Source organism: Rhinatrema bivittatum, chromosome 1 (assembly GCF_901001135.1).
Source record: "Rhinatrema bivittatum chromosome 1, aRhiBiv1.1, whole genome shotgun sequence".
Classification (NCBI taxonomy): domain Eukaryota; kingdom Metazoa; phylum Chordata; class Amphibia; order Gymnophiona; family Rhinatrematidae; genus Rhinatrema; species Rhinatrema bivittatum.
Window position 1 is genome coordinate 501775730 of NC_042615.1, and position 19033 is coordinate 501794762.

The 19033-nt window shown below is 53.0% G+C and overlaps 1 protein-coding gene across 1 annotated transcript in view; it reads left to right on the top strand.

The window, feature by feature from the left end:
- Nucleotides 1-19033, top strand: part of HCFC1 (host cell factor C1) — a 465140-nt gene that overhangs the window by 290021 nt on the left and 156086 nt on the right. The window contains exon 18 of the mRNA XM_029609928.1: nucleotides 201-1632. Within this exon, the coding sequence (XP_029465788.1) occupies nucleotides 201-1632 (1432 nt within the window). The remainder of the gene's footprint in view (nucleotides 1-200; nucleotides 1633-19033) is intronic.

Genomic DNA, 19033 nt, shown 5'->3' on the forward strand with positions numbered 1-19033 from the left:
CATGACTTCTGAAAAATGGGAGGGTGTGATGGTAAACAATCTCTACCTGCCCTGTTTCTTAAACATTGTGTCTGAGCTCCTGCTGTTTGCTTTGTCAGACAGGATGTTGGGCCAGAATGACCTTTGGTGTGGTGGTGCTCATGCAGAGGTAAAAGGAGCTTTGGTTGGGGATTACTCAATGTTTTCTCTCTCTCTTCCAGCCTGTCTCGCAACCAACACAGGTCACACTGATTACCACACCCAGTGGTGTGGAGGCACAACCTGTGCACGATCTCCCAGTCTCAATCCTGGCCTCTCCTACCACAGAGCAGCCCACAGCCTCTGTAACCATTGCAGATGGAGGACAGGGGGAACAGCAGCCTGGCACAGTTACTCTGGTGTGTTCCAACCCACCCTGTGAGACACATGAGACGGGCACCACCAACACTGCCACCACCACTGTCATTGCAAACCTGGGCAGTGTGGTACAGCAGCAGCAACCAGGGACAGTACAGTTCATCTATACAAATCCACCGTGCAATGGGCAGGAGGCCCGAGCCATTCTCAGCCAACAGAATGGCACTGTGGTGAGAGTATGCTCCAACCCCCCCTGTGAAACGCATGAGACTGGCACCACTAACACACCCACTGTGGTCAGTGCCTTGATTAATGCCAGTCAGTCTGGTTCTGTACAGCGGGTCTGCTCCAATCCACCCTGTGAAACACACGAGACAGGAACCACATACACATCCACTACCGCCACGGCCAACATAGGCACAGACCAGCCTGGCACGGGACATAAAGTGTGCACAAACTCTCCATGTGAGACTTACGAGACAGGGACCACTCGTACATCCCCCACAGCCAATATTAGCGTATGGCAGTCTGGTATAGTACAACGAGTGTGCTTGAATCCTCCATGTGAGATGCATGAGACGGGGACTACGCACACACCAACTACTGCCACAGCCAATATTGGCAGTCAGTTGCCCAGCATAATACAGCAGGAGTGCTCAAATCCTCCTTGTGAGATGCATGAGACCAACACCACCCCCACTGCTACCACCGCTAGAGCAAACATTGGCACAAGGCAGACTGAAAACAGTCAGAGAGCTGTTACAAATCCACCCTGTGAAACACATCAAACGAACTCAACCAATACCACCATGACAGTGAGTCCGGAGGGCAACAGTGGGCAAACAGGCATGGTGCAACAAGTGTGCTCAAACCCTCCCTGTGAGACACATGAAACAAACACCACCAATACACCCAGCACCGCCACAGCCAGCATTGGGAACAGCACAGGTCAGCAGGTGTGTGCCAATACCACACCCACTGCCACCACTGCCAGAGCAAATATTGGCATGGGGCAGTCCGACAATGGGCAGAGAAATGGTACAAATTCACGCTGTGAGACACATCAAACAAACTCGACTGGTACCACCATGACTGTGAGCACAGGGGACAGCATGGGGCAACCTAATAGTGCACAGCAAGCAGGCTCAAGCCCTCCCTGTGAGACTCAAGAGCCCACAACCACAATCGGAAGCAGCACAGGACAACAGGTGTGCTCCAATCCACCCTGTGAGACACATGAGACTGGAACCACCCACACGGCTACTACGGTGATGTCGAACATGGGCTCCAACCAAGGTGAGGTGTTTAGGGGAGGGGAGTCTAGGGGGATCTTGGAGATGGACAGTGAAAATACGTCACCTGTAGTTCCTCCAAATATCAATGTACCTTTTATTTTTATCTTGCCTTGTTTTATTCTACATCTCCTAATGTCCAATAAAATCTCATGATTTCTTAAAATGCACATTCTGATGATGGTTCCAGAGGAGGGGTGAGAATTAGGAAGATGATATTAAAAACTTCAGATATATACAGGCTTCAGTAAGATACAAGAAGGTGGATTTTCCATAGAATGAGAATCCAAAGGCTAAATGATCATCATATGAAGCTGAAGGGAGTGAGGCTCAAGAGATGTGAGGAAGCAAAATTGCTTACCTTAACAGGTGTTACTCTGCACTCAGGCAGGCCAATCCACACCAGTGGGTTATGCACCTCTACCAGCAGATGAAGATGGAGTAAAGCTGCCTTGCTGACATATAGCCCTGCCCCGATGACAACCCACCAATATTTGTCTCCAGCATGTGGTGGACATGCATCTCCCTACTGGGGGATTGGTTGTGTTTAAAAAAAAAAAAAAAAAAGATTTTGGCACACAGCTTAAGCTCCTGAGGTTGACACCCTTTTGGTCCCTCCCTCAGTTGAGCGATTTAAGTCTGGGAGCCTAGCAGGTATAGACTTAATATTTAAAAAAAAAAAAAGAAGACAAGGGAGTGCTCAGCAATGAAGGCTTGTGCCCTCTCTCCTGTAGCCAGTGACCCGTTCATGCTCTCAGCCAAGAAGGTCTGAGCTCAGGTAAAGAGAAAAAAAAATAGAGTTGTTTTAGTTCCCCTCTTTTTTTTTTTTCCCCCCTTATTGTGTCGTCTTCCATCGGCATTTGTGACTCTGTCTCTTTTACCCCTTTTCCCTCTCACTTTTCTGGGGAGTTAGTGGAGGTGGCTCTGGCTCTGCGAGTTTACCAGCCTTTGGGCTAGGCCCCGTTCCTCTGGCTCGGTCCTGTCAGCTGCATGGTAGACTGCAGTGGGAATATTTTCCTTCATGCAGGCATGTGTGCACATTCTAGCCATGGTGTACTATAGGCGCTTATGGCCGTGGCCTAGTTTTGAGCACATAGGTGTGGAGGTACTTGTGCACGTACGACCGTGGTCTGCTTTTGGGCGCAAATTTGCACGTGTACTCCTGGGCACTGTTGGTGGGAGCACTACTTTATGTATGCCGATGACACCCAACTAATCATACCTGTTACAGACACATTAGAAAATGCATTTAAACTTTCAGCCATGTATCTCAATGTTATAAACAACTCCTAACTCATATGAGACTTTGCCTCAACATGGATAAGACTGAATATATTCTGCTTGAAAGAAAAATCTCAATAAATAATCCTTATAATACTATGCAGATCGACAATTCAGTTATTAAGTTAGGTGACAAAGTGAAGGATCTTGGTATATGGATTGATCCAGAATTGAATTGTAAAAAACATATCCATGAAGATAAAAGAAGGATTTAGCACGATATTTCCTAGCGTGTAGCAGTTGGACTCAGGACCAATGGGTATAGTGTACTCCTGATAGCAGTTGGAGACAGATCAGATTTCAATCTGACGTCAGCCCTAGTACATATACCCCTGCCGGAAGTGCAGCTCTTTAGTATTTTCCATCTCCATAGCAGAGCGTCTTTAGTATTTTCCATCTCCATAGCAGAGCGTCAGAGTAATTTTACCAAAGAAAACCAAAATAAGAAATCTACAGACGAGCCCCACTTTCCTGCAGTGACACCCATTGAGTCCCTCCCCCAGTTGAGAATTCCTGAGATGATTTCCGCAGTCCCTCGGAGGTAAGCCTCGAACCGGCAGCCGACCCTTGGCGGGGACCTAGCCCCCAACATCGGGTGAGGCTGAGAGGCAGCGGGTGCAACTTTGAGCGCGGCGATGAAGGTATTTTTCCCTCCCCCCCTCTGCAGCTGGAGACCGCCCGGAACGAGACCGGGAAGCACCGAGACAAGGTAAGGTAGAAATCTATTTAAAAGCCTCCGGTCTCCGAAGCTCGAGGAGTCACACATGTCGCCAGCCGGGACCAGTGCCACCGGGTTGATATGCCCTAGCAGGGCTAGACCCTGGTTAGATCCGAGGCTCCTCCCACGTGGAGACCCTTCGAGGGGGTTGCCGTCACCATTTTGATCTGTTCGCCGATCCGCACAGAGGCGAGCCGTGCGCACAAATACCTTGTTCCCTGTACGTACCAGGATCAGTCCAGACACCTGGGTTGTGACTCTGCACCAGCAGATGGAGACAGAGCAAGACTTGTCGGGCACCCCTACATATAGTAAGACGCCACCCACAGCTCCTCAGTCTTTCTCTGTCTCCAGCAGATAGGGCAGGTCCACCCACAGTCCCTGGTGATCCTGGTTAGTGGGGTTAGCTAGTCAGGGATTCTTGTTTAAAAAAAACAAAACAAAAAAAAGAGCAAACAAAAAAAGCAGCAAGTCTGAAGAGGAAAGTTGCCTGGGTCCTGGAAGCCTCCCAGGGGGGTTGCAAGGTCCTGAGGGGACCATCCCCCCCTGGTTGAGGCCACTGCTGGGGTTGAGGACCCGGCCTGTATCTGGCAGCAGCGTCGGGGGTGACACCGGGGAGCCCGGTTCACTCACCCCCGCTGGAGCAGAAGGATCAGGACAAGGGTCAGCGGCAAGTAGAGTTAAAAAAAACAAAAAAAAAACTGTGTTTGTTTTCGCCGGCTCGCCGTCCTCTCGCTCCGTGTCTGTCGCGGGGGGGGGGGGGGGGGTCGTCTGCCGTGCAGGGCCGCCGAAGTTAATTTAATTAAATTAATTTAATTTAATTTTAGTTTCGAATCTCGGCTGAGCGCCAAGGCAGTGCGGCGAATGCCGAGGGGGGCCTTCGTGCCGCGCGTGGGAGTTTGCTCTAATTGTGTGTTGGGCGGCGAGGGGCCATCCGAGGTCGGTCGGGGGGTCCGGCCTCGGCCGGCGCAATCGCCGCCGCGCGATGGCCCACGAGAAGATGTCAGTTCTGAGCCGTTCCCGCTTAGCGCGGGAACGGTGGCCATTTTAGCTACTGTGAGGGAAGCCACGAGGAAGGCCGCGGGAGATGCCGGCTTGCCTCCCGCGCGTTCCCCACAGCAGCGGGCCCCCGGGGGGGGCTGATTCGCAGACGGGGCAAAGTATTGAGGAGGCCTCTTCGGATTCGGAGGCCTCCTTTTCCTCTGATTTCGCAGTTTTGCTTCAGAAGATACTAAAATATAAGAAGACCAAAAGAAAAAGAGGAAGGTCGGCTGTAGGAGAACCCCAGAAGAAGAGGGCGGGGGAGGGTCCTCGGAGACCCGCGGACCCGCCCAGAGAACACCGGCCCTTACGGGGAATTCCCCAGGACACCGACTCCGAGTCGGTCTCGTCAGTGGAGGAAGATCAGGATGTAGGGGCCCCGGGGGGAACTGGGGGTCCCTCCGAAGAGGTAGTGGTGCATCCTGGGACCACCAAAGGAACGCCAGCGGTGGAAGGTGACGACCCTAAAGTTGTGCGCTTGTTCCGGAAGGAGGAACTGGTGTCGCTTATCCCGGCGATCCTTCAGGAAGTGGGGGTGGATACTCCCCCGGTGGGGTCTCGCACGGATGCCAAGATGGACCCGGTGCTGCTGGGCCTTACGGGACCGGCTGTGGCTTTTCCATTCCACTTCTCGGCGACCGATATCCTCTTCCGGGAGTGGGATACCCCGGAGTTGGGCCTTAAGGTGAATAAAGCCATAGATAAGCTGTATCCATTGCCAGATGACGCGCTGGAACTCCTGCATTTTCCCAGAGTGGTGCTGCGGTGTCCGCAGTCACGAAACGGTCCACAATACCGGTCACAGGTGCCACGGCTCTTAAGGATATTCAGGATCAAAAACTGGAAGTCCAGCTTAAAAAGGTGTTCGAGGCTTCGGCCCTGGGGGTTCGCGTGGCTATATGTAGTAACTTTGCCTTGTGGGCAGGTTTGCGCTGGGCTCAGGTGCTTCAGGCCAATGCAGGTCTCTCGGGGGAAGAGGCTGCGCAGGCAGACCACCTTGAGGCGGTGATCGCGTACAGCGCAGATGCTATGCATGACTTCCTGCGGACCTCGGCTAGAGCCATGGTCTCGGCGGTTTCAGTGCGCCGGCTCCTTTGGCTCTGCAATTGGGCGGCGGATGGGTCATCGAAGGCTCATCTTGGCTTGCTCCCGTTCAAAGGGAAGTTATTGTTCGGGAAGCAACTGGACGATTTGATGCAGTCGCTCGGAGAAAACAGGGCTTTCAAGCTTCCGGAGGACAGGCACCGGTCCCAAACATCTTTCTCCAACAGGGCCCGTTTCCGAGGGCCCAGAAAATCGCGGCCGCAGAGATCGTCAGGGTCCTCCTACCGTTCGGGCTCCTTGAAGTCGCAGTCGTGGTCTCAGTCCTTTCGTGGGAGAAAGTTTGGGAGATGGGATTGTCCCTCGCCGGGTTTGGGTCCAAAAGCCTCTCAATGAAATGAGGAAGGTCCATTCCCCTCCACCGGCTCCATCGCTTGTTCCAAATGTGGGAGCCAGGTTGGCTTGTTTTTACGGGGAATGGACCAGAATAACGACGGACCAGTGGGTCCTCAGCGTAATAGGACAAGGTTACGCTTTAGATTTTGCACGAATTCCGGCGAACAAATTCCTTGTCTCCCCTTGCAAGGGTCACGGCAAGCGAGTGGCAGTCCGGGATACGCTGCGAAGGCTGGAAGACCTAGGCGCGATAATGCCCGTACCCCCGGGGCAGCACCGTCGAGGCCGGTACTCCATTTACTTCATCGTGCCAAAGAAGGAGGGCACTTTCAGACCCATCCTAGACCTGAAAGGAGTCAACAGATGTCTTCGCGTTCCATGCTTCAAAATGGAGACGATCCGGTCGGTGATAGCTTCGGTTCCACCGGGAGAATTCCTGGCATCCTTGGACCTCACGGAGGCTTACCTTCACATCGGCATCCTGCCATGTCATCAGCGGTTCCTGCGGTTTTGTATCCTGGGCAGACATTATCAGTTCAAGGCTCTCCCCTTCGGTCTCGCCACCACTCCACGGACGTTCATGAAGGTAATGGTGGTGGTGGCAGCCGAGCTTCGAAGGGAGGGGTTCTTGGTACACCCCTACTTGGACGATTGGCTAATCCGGGCCAAATCCGAAAAGCAATGCCGACAGGCCGTCGACAGGGTCCTGCAGCTCTTGCGCTCACTCGGATGGGTGGTCAATCTCGCCAAAAGTCGGCTGGTTCCCACCCAGGCCTTGGAATACCTGGGAGCGCTGTTCGACACGAAGCGAGGCAGGGTGTTTCTGTCCAAGGAGCGTGTCTGCAAGCTTCAGGGTCAAGTACGTCGTTTATTGTCCCTACGGATGCCTCAGGTCTGCGATTACCTGATGGTATTGGGGTCAATGGCGTCAACGTTCGCGTTGGTGCCCTGGGCTTTCGCTCATCTACGTCCATTGCAATCCGCATTGCTCTCCCAATGGCGGCCGGTGTCGGAAGAGTTTCACCTCCCACTTCCACTCACAGATCAGGCGAGGTCCAGTCTGCAGTGGTGGCTCAGCTCCGACAATTTGACTCGCTGGACGGTAGTCACCACGGATGCCAGCCTATCCGGCTGGGGGGCGGTTTGCATGGGCCGCTCGGTGCAGGGACAGTGGTCCAAAGCTCAGTCACAGTGGTCCATCAATTGTTTGGAGACCAGGGCGTTCTCCCGTTGATCAGAGGGAAAGCGGTCAGAGTGTTGTCGGACAATGCGACCACAGTGTCAGGCGGAACGAGGCGCCGGGCTGTCGCGGAGCAGACGCATCAGTTAATGCACTGGGCGGAGAGAAATCTCAGCAACATCGCGGCGTCCCACATCGCCGGAGTAGACAATGTCCAAGCGGGTTTCCTCAGTCGACACCAGTTGGACCCGGGAGAGTGGGAGCTGACGGAGGTTGCTTACCACCTCATCTGCAAAAGGTGGGGAACGCCACACATGGACCTGATGGCCACCGCCCAGAATGCCAAGGCTCCACGGTTCTTCAGCCGCAGGAGAGAACGAGGGGCCGAAGGGGTAGATGCTCTGGTTCTTCCCTGGCCCACAGACGTTCTTCTGTATGTGTTTCCTCCGTGGCCCCTGATCGGCAAGGTCCCTTCGAATAGAGATGCATCCGGCGGATGTGCTCATGGTGGCGCCAGAGTGGCCACGGCGGCCTTGGTTCGCGGACCTCCTACAGTTGGCAAGGGAGCCCCCTCTACGGTTTCGAGGGGCGGCAGCACTCCTCCGTCAAGGACCCGTCTGTTTGGAGGACGCGGATCACTTCTGTCTCGCGGCTTGGCTTTTGAGAGGAAACGTTTGGAGAATAAAGGGTATTCAGATGCGGTGGTAGCCACCTTGTTGAATGCTAGGAAGCGTTCTACGTCCTTCGCCTACGTTCGGGTTTGGGCGGTGTTTGAGGATTGGTGTAGAACTCGGGACGTGAATCCTGTGGGACCGTCCGTGCCTGATGTCCTCGCTTTTCTTCAGATGGGGCTTGCAAAAGGTCTATATTGTAGTACCCTTAGGGTCCAGGTGGCGGCGCTTGGTTGCCTTCGGGGGAAGGTACACGGTATGTCTCTCGCACATCATCCGGATGTGGCGCATTTCCTCCGGGGAGCTAAGCATTTGCGCCCTCCGTTGCGTCATCCTTGCCCATCCTGGAACCTCAATTGGGTACTTTCTGCTCTGTGCCTGTCGCCTTTTGAGCCCATCAAGCGATCAACGCTAAAAGATCTTACTCTTAAAGCGGTGTTTCTAGTGGCAGTCGCGTCGGCGAGACAAGTCTCGGAATTGCAGGCGTTATCTTGTAGGGAACCATTCTTACGCTTCTCGGATTCCGGGGTTTCCCTAAGGATGGTTCCCTCCTTTCTGCCGAAGGTGGTGTCCGCTTTTCATATGAATCAGACGGTTGAGCTGCCTGCTTTTCCGGAGGGGGAGCGTTCTGGTCCTGAGGCTAAGTTGTTGAGGAAACTCGATGTCCGCAGAGTACTGCTCCGTTATCTGGAAGTACAAACCCTTTTCGGGTCTCGGATCATCTTTTTGTCTTGTGGTCGGGCCCAAAGAGGGGTGGTGCAGCTTCCCGGATCACGATTGCGCGCTGGCTCAAGGAGGCCATTGCTTCAGCGTACATACTGAAAGGGAAGACTGTGCCGGTGGGCCTTCGGGCTCACTCGACGCGGTCCCATGCCACCTCATGGGCGGAATCTTCGCAAGTGTCGCCGCAAGAAATTTGCAGAGCGGCGACTTGGAAGTCGTTGCATACTTTCGCTAGACACTACCGGTTGGATGTTCGGGGCCTGGATTCAGGGGGGTTCAGAGAGAGAGTACTGCGAGCGGGACTCTCTGGCTCCCACCCTCAGTAATTCAGCTCTGGTACATCCCAGGTGTCAGGACTGATCCTGGTACGTACAAGGAAAGGAAAATTAGTTTCTTACCTGATAATTTTCGTTCCTGTAGTACCAAGGATCAGTCCAGGAGCCCGCCCGCGTAGTCTGTGTTGTGTTTTTTATAAGATACGGAGAGTCCGCTCGGTTGGGCTTGAAGGTTGGCTTCTTTGTAAGTTGTTCACTTCATTGTAGGTTGTTGGTCCTCTGGTTCTGGGAGTTCTGATCCAGCTGGGGGTTTTTTGAATCAGCCCTGGTTTTGGGGCGGTATAGTTAGTTAGTTTGGTTCTTTCAATTTGCTTTGACATTCCGTAAGACTGAGGAGCTGTGGATGGCGCCTTACTATATGTAGGGGTGCCCGACAAGTCTTGCTCTGTCTCCATCTGCTGGTGCGGAGTCACAACCCAGGTGTCTGGACTGATCTTTGGTACTACAGGAACGAAAATTATCAGGTAAGAAACTAATTTTCCTTTAGCACAACGTCGCACGCCCAAGTACCATGTGCACAAGCGACTCGCATAGCCACGCGCTTCCTGTGCCGGGTGCATAACTTCGAGCTGTGCGCACAACAGCGCGCACATCTCCTGAGCACGCACCAAATCTACGTGCACAACTTCGCACTGCAGCGCATAACTGTATTTTACGCGCACATAGCCACGGCACCACTGAAAAAGAAGCTCAAGGCTCAGGGCCTCTGCCCAGCATGCCACATTTGAGCTGCACATCATGAGGAGGCCACCACCCTGTGTATACAGTGCAAGGAGGTCCTGGGGGATCCAGCCGATGCCGGGTTCCAGCTCTTCAAACAGTACGCCGGACCTAGCGTCTCCCAGCGGGACCCTCCCTCAAACGGGGCTCCCCAGGGACACAGCGCCTCTTAATTTAGACCCAGCATCTATCTCCTGGGTGGAATTCTTCAAAGGCCTGCATACCTTCGTCCACATGCAGCCGGAGCCTCGATTATACGACCACAACCTCCACCAGAGGACCTCAACATCCCGGGACCCTCGATGCCCAGGGAAGTGATTCCACCGCCCAGAAGCCCCACCTTCGGGGACACGGACAACTCAGATGAGGAATCAGGACTCCTGGAGGAAGGGGAACTCCCTCTGGGGACAGAGCCCCACCGAACCATGAGACGCTTCTTCACCAAGGATGAGCTTCCAGACCTGGTCACACACAGCTTGAAAGTGCTTGCTATCCTGGGCACAAGTGCCTCGGGGGAACCTAAGACTAATCCCCTGCTAGAGGGACTCTGTCAGACCTCCCGTCATTTCCCACTGTTACAAGCCGTCCAGCAGCTAATTGACCTGGAATGGGATGCCCCGGAGTCTACGTTCAAAGGGGGGGCGTGGTTTGGCAGCCATGTACCCCCTGGACCCAGCTGCCAAAGACCTCCTGGCATGTCCAAAAGTGGATGCCATGGTCTGCGCGTTTCGAAGCGCACTACTATCCCAGTGGAGGGAGGAGCAGCACTCAAAGATTCTCAGACGTCTGGAATCCATCCTCAAACAGTCCTTTCTCATCTCCGCTATGTCTCTACAGATCGTGGCCTGCTGTGCCGTGGTGACACGCACCTGCTTATCACACACCAGGAACAACACTCCTGGGAAAGACCTGGAGCAGTATCATTCCTCACATTTGCTGCTTCTGATCTGGTGCGCACTGCAGCTAGAGAAGTGTCATCGGCCGTGGCAGCCAGAAGACAACTCTGGCTCCGAAGCTGGTTGGCCGATGCATCTTCCAAAACGAGACTCACAAGGATGCCCTTCAAGGGAAACCCTCCTGTTCGGAAGCGAACTAGAGAAACTAGCTAACAAATAGGGCGAATCCCCACTGCCGCGGCTACCAGAGGACAGGAATAAGAGAAACCAGCGACCCTTCCCCCAAACCTCCCAGGGGCAGAGGATCACAGCACTTCAACCCATGCAGAAGCACATATCAAGCGGCTCGCCCCGCAGGCAGGAGCCATTCCATTCGGAACAAGCACAACAAAAGGGGAGCCAGCTCAGGCCCAGGCCCCGGTCGCACCACACAATGAAAATCAGCCAACCTGTCCAAAGGATGAAGCCATAGGGGGCAGACTTGCCCTATTCTACCAAAGATGGGTTGAGAGAACTTTGGACAAGTGGGTCCTAGCCATCATTCGAGAGGGATATTACCTGGATTTCCACCACCTCCCTCCGGACAAGTTTGTGGAATCCCCCTGCCATGATCCTTCCAAGAGAATGGCAGTGGAAGCTACACTGACCAGATTGCTAGCCTTAGAGGCTATAAGACCGGTGCCTCCACAACAAACAAATACTGGACATTATTCCATCTATTTTATCATTCCCAAGAAAGAGGGAACATTCAGGCCTATCCTGGACCTCAAGTCTGTCAACCGTCACCTGAAGATTCCTCGCTTCCGCATGGAAACCCTACGCTCGGTAATACAACCGGGAGAGTTCCTTACATCCCTGGATCTGTCTGAAGCCTACCTACACATTCCAGTCCATCAAGAGCATCAGCGTTTTCTACGCTTCACGATCCTGGACCGTCACTACCAGTTCCAGGCACTACCATTCGGGTTAGCCACAGCACTCCGGACGTTCACCAAGAGCATAGTGGTGTTGGCAGCAACACTGAGGAAGGAAGGAATCCGAGTGCACCCTTATCTAGACGATTGGCTGATCATAGCGAAACCCCCAGAGGAAAGCCACCAGGCAACCACAGAGTCAAAACTCTACTGGAGAGCCTCGGGTGGGTGGTCAACACAAACAAGAGCTGTCTATAGCCTTCCCAATCTCTAGAATACTTGGGAGTCCGGTTCGACACCAAACAAGACAAGGTCATTCTGATGCCGGCAAGGAGATCAAAAATGAAGACCCAGTTGTTAACCCTGTTGAGCGAGCTTCGCCCTATGGCATGGGACTACCTACAAGTCCTCGGCCTCATGGCATCCACACTGGAAGTAGTGCCATGGGCAAGAGCTCACATGAGACCCCTACAGCACTCACTACTATCACGATGGAATCTACTGTCCCAGAACTACACCATACTCCTTCAGCTCCCGGACAAAGTTCGGACACAACTGCAATGGTGGCTACAAAAAGGCCATCTGAGCCAAGGAGTGAGACTATCCTCACCAACCTGGATCCTGCTTACCACGGACGCCAGCCTACGAGGATGGGGAGCACACTGCCAGGAGCTAACCGCCCAAGGGCAATGGAACAAAGAAGAGTCTGGGTGGAACATCAATCGCCTAGAAGCCCGGGCAGTCAGACTAGCCTGCCTACAAGTTCGGTCACAGACTCTGAGACAAATCAGTCAGAGTAATGTCGGACAACGCCACAACAGTGGCCTACATCAACCGTCAGGGAGGAACCAGAAGCCAACAGGTGTCTCTGGAAATAGATCCCCTAATTGCATGGGCGGAAGCGAATCTTCAAGAGATCTCGGCCGTCCACATCGCGAGGAAAGACAACGTCGCTGCGGGTTACCTCAGCAGAGAAAGTCTAGACCCAGGAGAATGGAGGCTGTTGACCACAGCATTCCAATTGATAGTAAACCATTGCGGAATCCCAACCATGGACTTCTGGCAAACCGGTCCAACACCCAAGTGCCCAGCTTCTTCAGCCGCAGACGGGAACCCCAGTCCCAGGGAATCACTCTGGTACAGACCTGGCCACAGGAGAATCTGTTATACGCCTTCCCACCGTGGCCCCTATTGGGCGCAATCATCCACAAGATAGAACACCACCGGGGACCAGTACTTCTAGTGGCCCCGGACTGGCCAAGAAGACCGTGGTACACAGACATGCGAAGACTGCTGGCAGGGAGCCCCCTCCCGCTACCTCCACACAGAGACCTGCTCCAACAATGACTGATCCTCCACGCGGATCCAGCTCGATTCTCTCTTATGGTCTGGCTATTGAGAGGACTCGCCTGAGGAAGAGCGGATACTCGGGGGCAGTAATTGACACCCTACTCCGAGCATGCAAGTTCTCCACATCCCTAACATACATAAGGATTTGGAGAGTATTCGAAGCCTGGTGCGAGGACTGCGACATCGTTCCACGCTCAGTCAAAATTCCTGCGATTTTGGAATTCCTGCAGAACGGACTACAGAAGGGATTGTCTCTCAACTCCATCAAGGTACAGGTGGCCGCATTGTCATGCTACGGAACCGAGAGCGGCAGCATAGCTTCTCACCTGGATGTCTCCTGCTTTCTGAAAGGAGTCGAGCAGATCTGACCACTCCTAAAGTGGCCGGTGCCTCTTTGGAACCTCAACCTGGTCATAAGAACATAAGAAATTGCCATGCTGGGTCAGACCAAGGATCCATCAAGCCCAGCATCCTGTTTCTAACAGAGGCCAAACTAGGCCACAAGAACCTGGCAATTACCCAGATTTCTTAGCAGGAGCCTCTTTCAGACCTCTTCACGGCCTCTCTCAGACTATTAAAATTGAAGACAGCCTTCCTGGTGGCAGTCTGTTCGGTCCATCGTATCTCCAAGCTACAAGCACTGTCCTGCCAGGAGCCATGCCTCAGACTCATCCCCGGCGAAGAGAGAATTTGAATTGAAGTTGGCCATAGAGGCAAAAACTCATAATAAAAACTTTTTAAAATATATCTGAAGCAAGAAACCTGTGAGGGAGTCGGTTGGATCATTAGATGACAGAGGGGTTAAAGGGGCTCTTAGGGGAAGATAAGGCCATTGCAGAAAGACTAAATGAATTCTTTGCTTCTGTGTTTACTAATGAGGATGTTGGGGAGATACCAGTTCCGGAGATGGTTTTCAGGGGTGATGAGTCAGACGAACTGAACGAAATCACTGCAATAGGTGAAGCACACCACCATTCCGGTTGAGGGGGGAGCGGCCCTCAAGGATTCGCATGACCGACGCATGGACACCATTCTGAAACAAGCCTTTGAGGTAGCAGCCATGTCCCTACAAATCGCAACCTGCTGCACCATGGTGACATGTTCCTGTTTATCACAGGCGAGAAACAACACCCAGGGAGCAGACATGGAATCAGCTCTCGCATTTCTCACTGACGCAGCCTCCGACCTAGTTCGTACGGCAGCCAAGGGAGTCTCCTCTTCAGTGGCAGCCAGGAGGCAGCTTTGGCTACGCAATTGGGCAGCCGACTCGTCTTCCAAGACACGACTCACCAGAATGCCCTTTAGGGGTTCCTTACTGTTCGGCAGCGATCTCGAGAACTGGGCTACTAAATGGGGTGCCTCCCCATTACCCCATCTGCCAGAAGACAGGGCGAGGAGTCAACGTTCCTTTTCTAGACCATCTAGAAGTAGAACTTCTCAGCGCTTCAACCCTTACAGGACTCGCTATCGAGCGCCGCGTTCCCAGGCCAGGAACCAGCCCTTTCGGGCTAAGCGTAACAAGAAGAGAACCAACTCGGGTTCCGACCCGGCCGCAACCCACAATGACAATCAGCCTACCCATCCGGGGGTGGCAGCCATAGGGGGCAGGCTAACCCTCTTCTACCGCAGGTGGGTTGAGATTACTTCGGACCAGTGGGTCCTCGCCATCATCCGAGAAGGATATTACCTGGATTTCTTTCGGCTTCCACTGAACAAGTTTGTGGAATCTCCGTGTTCACCGCTCAAGGCAGCGGCACTAGAAGTGACCTTACAGAGGCTCCTGGCCCTAAAAGCCATAGTCCCAGTACCTATGGGAGAGGACAATTCTGGGCATTATTCCATTTATTTCATTGTACCCAAGAAGGAGGGCACGTTCAGGCCCGTCCTGGACCTCAAGTCTGTCAATAGACACCTTCGGGTCCCCAGCTTTCGCATGGAAACTCTACGGTCGGTCAAGCATTCGGTACAGCCAGGGGAGTTTCTCACCTCCCTAGATTTGTCGGAAGCCTACCTGCATATCCCAATCCACCGGGATCACCAGCGCTATTTATGCTTCAAAGTCCTGAATCAGCACTTCTAGTTCCGAGCTTTACCCTTCGGGTTAGCCACCGCGCCGCGGATCTTTACCAAGGTGATGTAGTAGTGGCGGCGGCGCTCAGGAAGGAAGGAATTCTCGTCCATCCCTACCTGGACGATTGGCTAATCAGGGCAAAGTCACCGGAGGAGAGCCACCGGGCAACCAACAGAGTTATTGCTCTTCTGGAAAGCCTCGGATGGGTAGTCAACTTAAGCAAGAGTTCCCTACAGCCGTCCCAGTCACGGGAATATCTAGGGGTCCAATTCGACACCCGAGAAGACAGGGTCAGCCTGACCTCCAAGAGAATATTAAAACTCCAGAGTCATCTGCAGGCCCTGTTGAGTGCCAGCCGGCCCATAGCTCGAAATTACCTTCAGGTCCTCGGCCTCATGGCATCCACTCTGGAAGTGGTGCCCTGGGCGCAGGCTCATATGAGACCATTGCAACGCGCTCTTTTATCTCGTTGGCGCCCACGATCACAGAACTACACCGTATACCTACCTCTACCGGCCAGAGTGCAGTATCAGCTACGATGGTGGTTGCAGCCCGGCCACGTGAGCCGGGGGTCAAGGATGTCCTCCCCAACCTGGATTCTGCTCACCACAGATGCCAGCCTGAACGGATGGGGAGCGCACTGCGAGGAACTCACCGCCCAAGGGCGGTGGACCAGAGGTGGAACATCAACCGACTAGAGGCACTGGCAGTCAGGCTAGCGTGCCTGCGATTTGCCCACAGACTTCGCGACAGAGTGGTCAGAGTGATGTCAGACAATGCCATCACGGTGGCATACATCAATTGTCAGGGCGGAACCAGAAGCCAACAGGTATCCCTGGAAATATCTCCCCTGATGATTTGGGCAGAAGAAAATCTCCAGGACATCTCCGCCGTCCACATTGCCGTCGTATTGTCCTTCCCGGCAGACTTCCTCAGCAGAGAGAGCCTAAATCCGGGGGAGTGGCAGCTGTCACCCACAGCTTTTCAGATAATTGTGGATCGCTGGGGGACGCCAGCCATGGACCTCTTAGCAGACAGGTCCAATGCTCAAGTTCCCAGATATTTCAGTCGCAGGCGGGATCCTCGGGCTCAGGGGATCGATGCCCTGGTACAGCCGTGGCCTCAAGGGATTCTACTATATGCCTTTCCTCCATGGCCCCTGCTGGGCGCCATTGTACACAGGATTCAGCAACACAGAGGCCTAGTTCTTCTAGTGGCCCCGGACTGGCCAAGAAGACCCTGGTACGCAGACATGAGAAGACTGCTGGCAGGGAACCCTCTACCCCTGCCTCCCTACAGGGACCTGCTGCGTCAAGGTCCCATCTTCCACGAGGATCCAGCTCAATTCTCTCTTACGGTCTGGCCATTGAGAGGGCTAGACTGAAGAACAGGGGATACTCTGAGCCGGTTATAGATACACTCCTCCGAGCACGCAAGTTCTCCACATCCCTAACATATATCAGGATCTGGAGAGTTTTTGAAGCCTGGTGCGACGCTCACGGCACCAATCTGCATGCCACTAAGATTCCTATCATTTTGGATTTCCTACAAGATGGACTTCAGAAGGGTCTGTCCCTCAGCTCCATCAAGGTTCAGGTAGCAACGCTGTCTGGCTACGGTCCCAGGAATGACGGCAAAACCATTGCCAACCACCCAGACGTCTCACGTTTCCTGAAAGGAGTCAAGCACATTCGCCCGCCACTGAAGTGGCCGGTACCCTTGTGGAATCTCAACCTAGTATTGGTCTTTTTGGCGGGAACAGCCTTCAGGCCCCTTCGAGGCCTGTCCCTCCATTTGTTGACCTTGAAGATGGTGTTCTTGCTGGCTGTATGTTCAGCACGCCGCATTTCAGAGCTACAAGCACTATCCTATCGTGATCCATTTCTCAGAATCACTCCAGAGGCTATCCATCTTCGCACAGTTCCATCCTTTTTACCCAAAGTGGTCTCACACTTTCACCTCAACCAAACCATATCCTTGCCTACCACGGAAGGTTTGAAGAAGTCTGAGGAAGGTCGAATACTACGACATCGGCAGACTGCTGTCCAGATACCTGGAAAGGTCAGAGGCAGTACGAAAGACGGACCACCTGTTCGTCCTGCACAGCGGGAAGAAGCAAGGGGAAGCGGCCTCACGGCCAACCATCGCCCGCTGGATTAAAGAAGTTATCAAGGCAGCCTACATAGAGGCGGGAAAACCACCGCCTCTACAGGTCAAGGCTCATTCTACCAGAGCACAATCGGCCTCTTGGGCAGAAGCTAAGCTGCTGTTGCCTGCAGAGATATGTAAAGCGGCGACGTGGTCCTCCCTCCATACCTTCTCCAGATTCTACCGTCTGGATGTCCAGGCCAGGGAGGACACAGCATTTGCGAGGGCAATCCTACACTGTCCTCGGGCAGCATTCCGCCCAGTCCGGGAGTAGCTTTTGTACATCCCATTTGTTTTGAGTCCATCTGCTACACGCTAGGAAATGTAGAGATTACTTACCTGATAATCTCATTTTCCTTAGTGTATACAGATGGACTCAGCATCCCGCCCGGCTGCCGGCATACATGGGGATTCACCGACTCACGGTAAGCCATGCTTTCTTATAATAGGCTATCCACCCTGCCGGTGTCGACGCCTTCCGGTTGTGATCACTGGCGGTCTCCAGCTACTATCAGTCGGTCAGGGTAATCCTGCTAATTAATCGATCGGTCAGCTACAGCTTTTGCAAGGAAGATTAGTGATTTGTGGCACTTCCTGTGGGGGAATATGTACCCGTGCTGACGTCAGATCCATCTCCAACTGCTAGCACGAGCACACTATACCCATTTGTTTTGAGTCCATCTGCATACACTAAGGAAAACGAGATTATCAGGTAAGTAATCTCTACATTTTCCTTTGATGCTAAAGCACTGTTTTCATACGTCTCAGAGCTCACAAAACCCACCTCACCAGTTATCCCTGTCAATCAAGCTCAATCCAGATGCACTGAACTTGCACAATTCTTCGAAAGCAAAATCCTTAAGCTAATAGCACCTCTGGCAACGAATAATATAGAACCTCCTGCTTTCCTCTCCCCCCCCCCCCCCCTTCACCCAGAAAGCAAAACTAGAATCCTTCGAACCCACTTCCTCACTCAAAATTGAATCGATTCTCAAAAAGATGAAACCCTCAACTCATCCGATAGATGCCATTCCATCTAAATAACTACTCACCATCCCAAACATCATTGTAAAGCCCTTAGCAGAGATCATCAACCATTCACTATCCCAAGGATCAGTACCAGACACTCTGAAAATAGCAACCCTCAAACCTCTCCTCAAGAAACCCAACCTGAACCCAGCAGACCCGGCCAATTTTCGCCCCATCGCCAACCTACCGTTTGTTGCCAAACTTATGGAGAGAATTATTAACAAACAGTTGTCAGAATTCCTAGAAGACCACAAGATCCTCACAACAGCCCAATTCGGATTCTGCAAATCCCTCAGTACGGAATCCCTATTAATCTCATTGACGGACAGAGTCCTCTCCGGACTGGAGAAAAAGACCCCCTACCTCCTGGCACTTCTCGATATATCAGCAGCATTTGACACCGTAAATCACTCTATCCTCATCTCCCAACTCTCGGACATAGGCATCTCAGGTTCAGCCCTTGAATGGTTCAGATCATTCCTTAACAACAGGACATACAAGGTCAGAATTAGTAACAAGGACTCTCACCCGGTCAAGTCCTCTCTAGGAGTCCCTCAAGGATCCTCCCTTTCCCCAACCCTGTTTAACATCTATCTCCTCCCCCTATGTCATCTGCTCTCAAATCTAAAGATCACACACTTCATATACGCCGACGACGTCCAGATCCTGTTGCCAATCACTGAATCTATCTCCAACACCATCAACTTCTGGAACAATTGTCTACAGTCCATAAACTCACTCCTCACTAGCCTCAACTTAGTGCTCAATACTTAAAAAACGGAACTCAAGCTGTTCACTTTGGATGACAACTTTCAGGCTACCAACAATCTAGTCACACCGCTAAGGATCTCCCCCACACACGTAAGAGACCTAGGCGTCACTATCGACAAT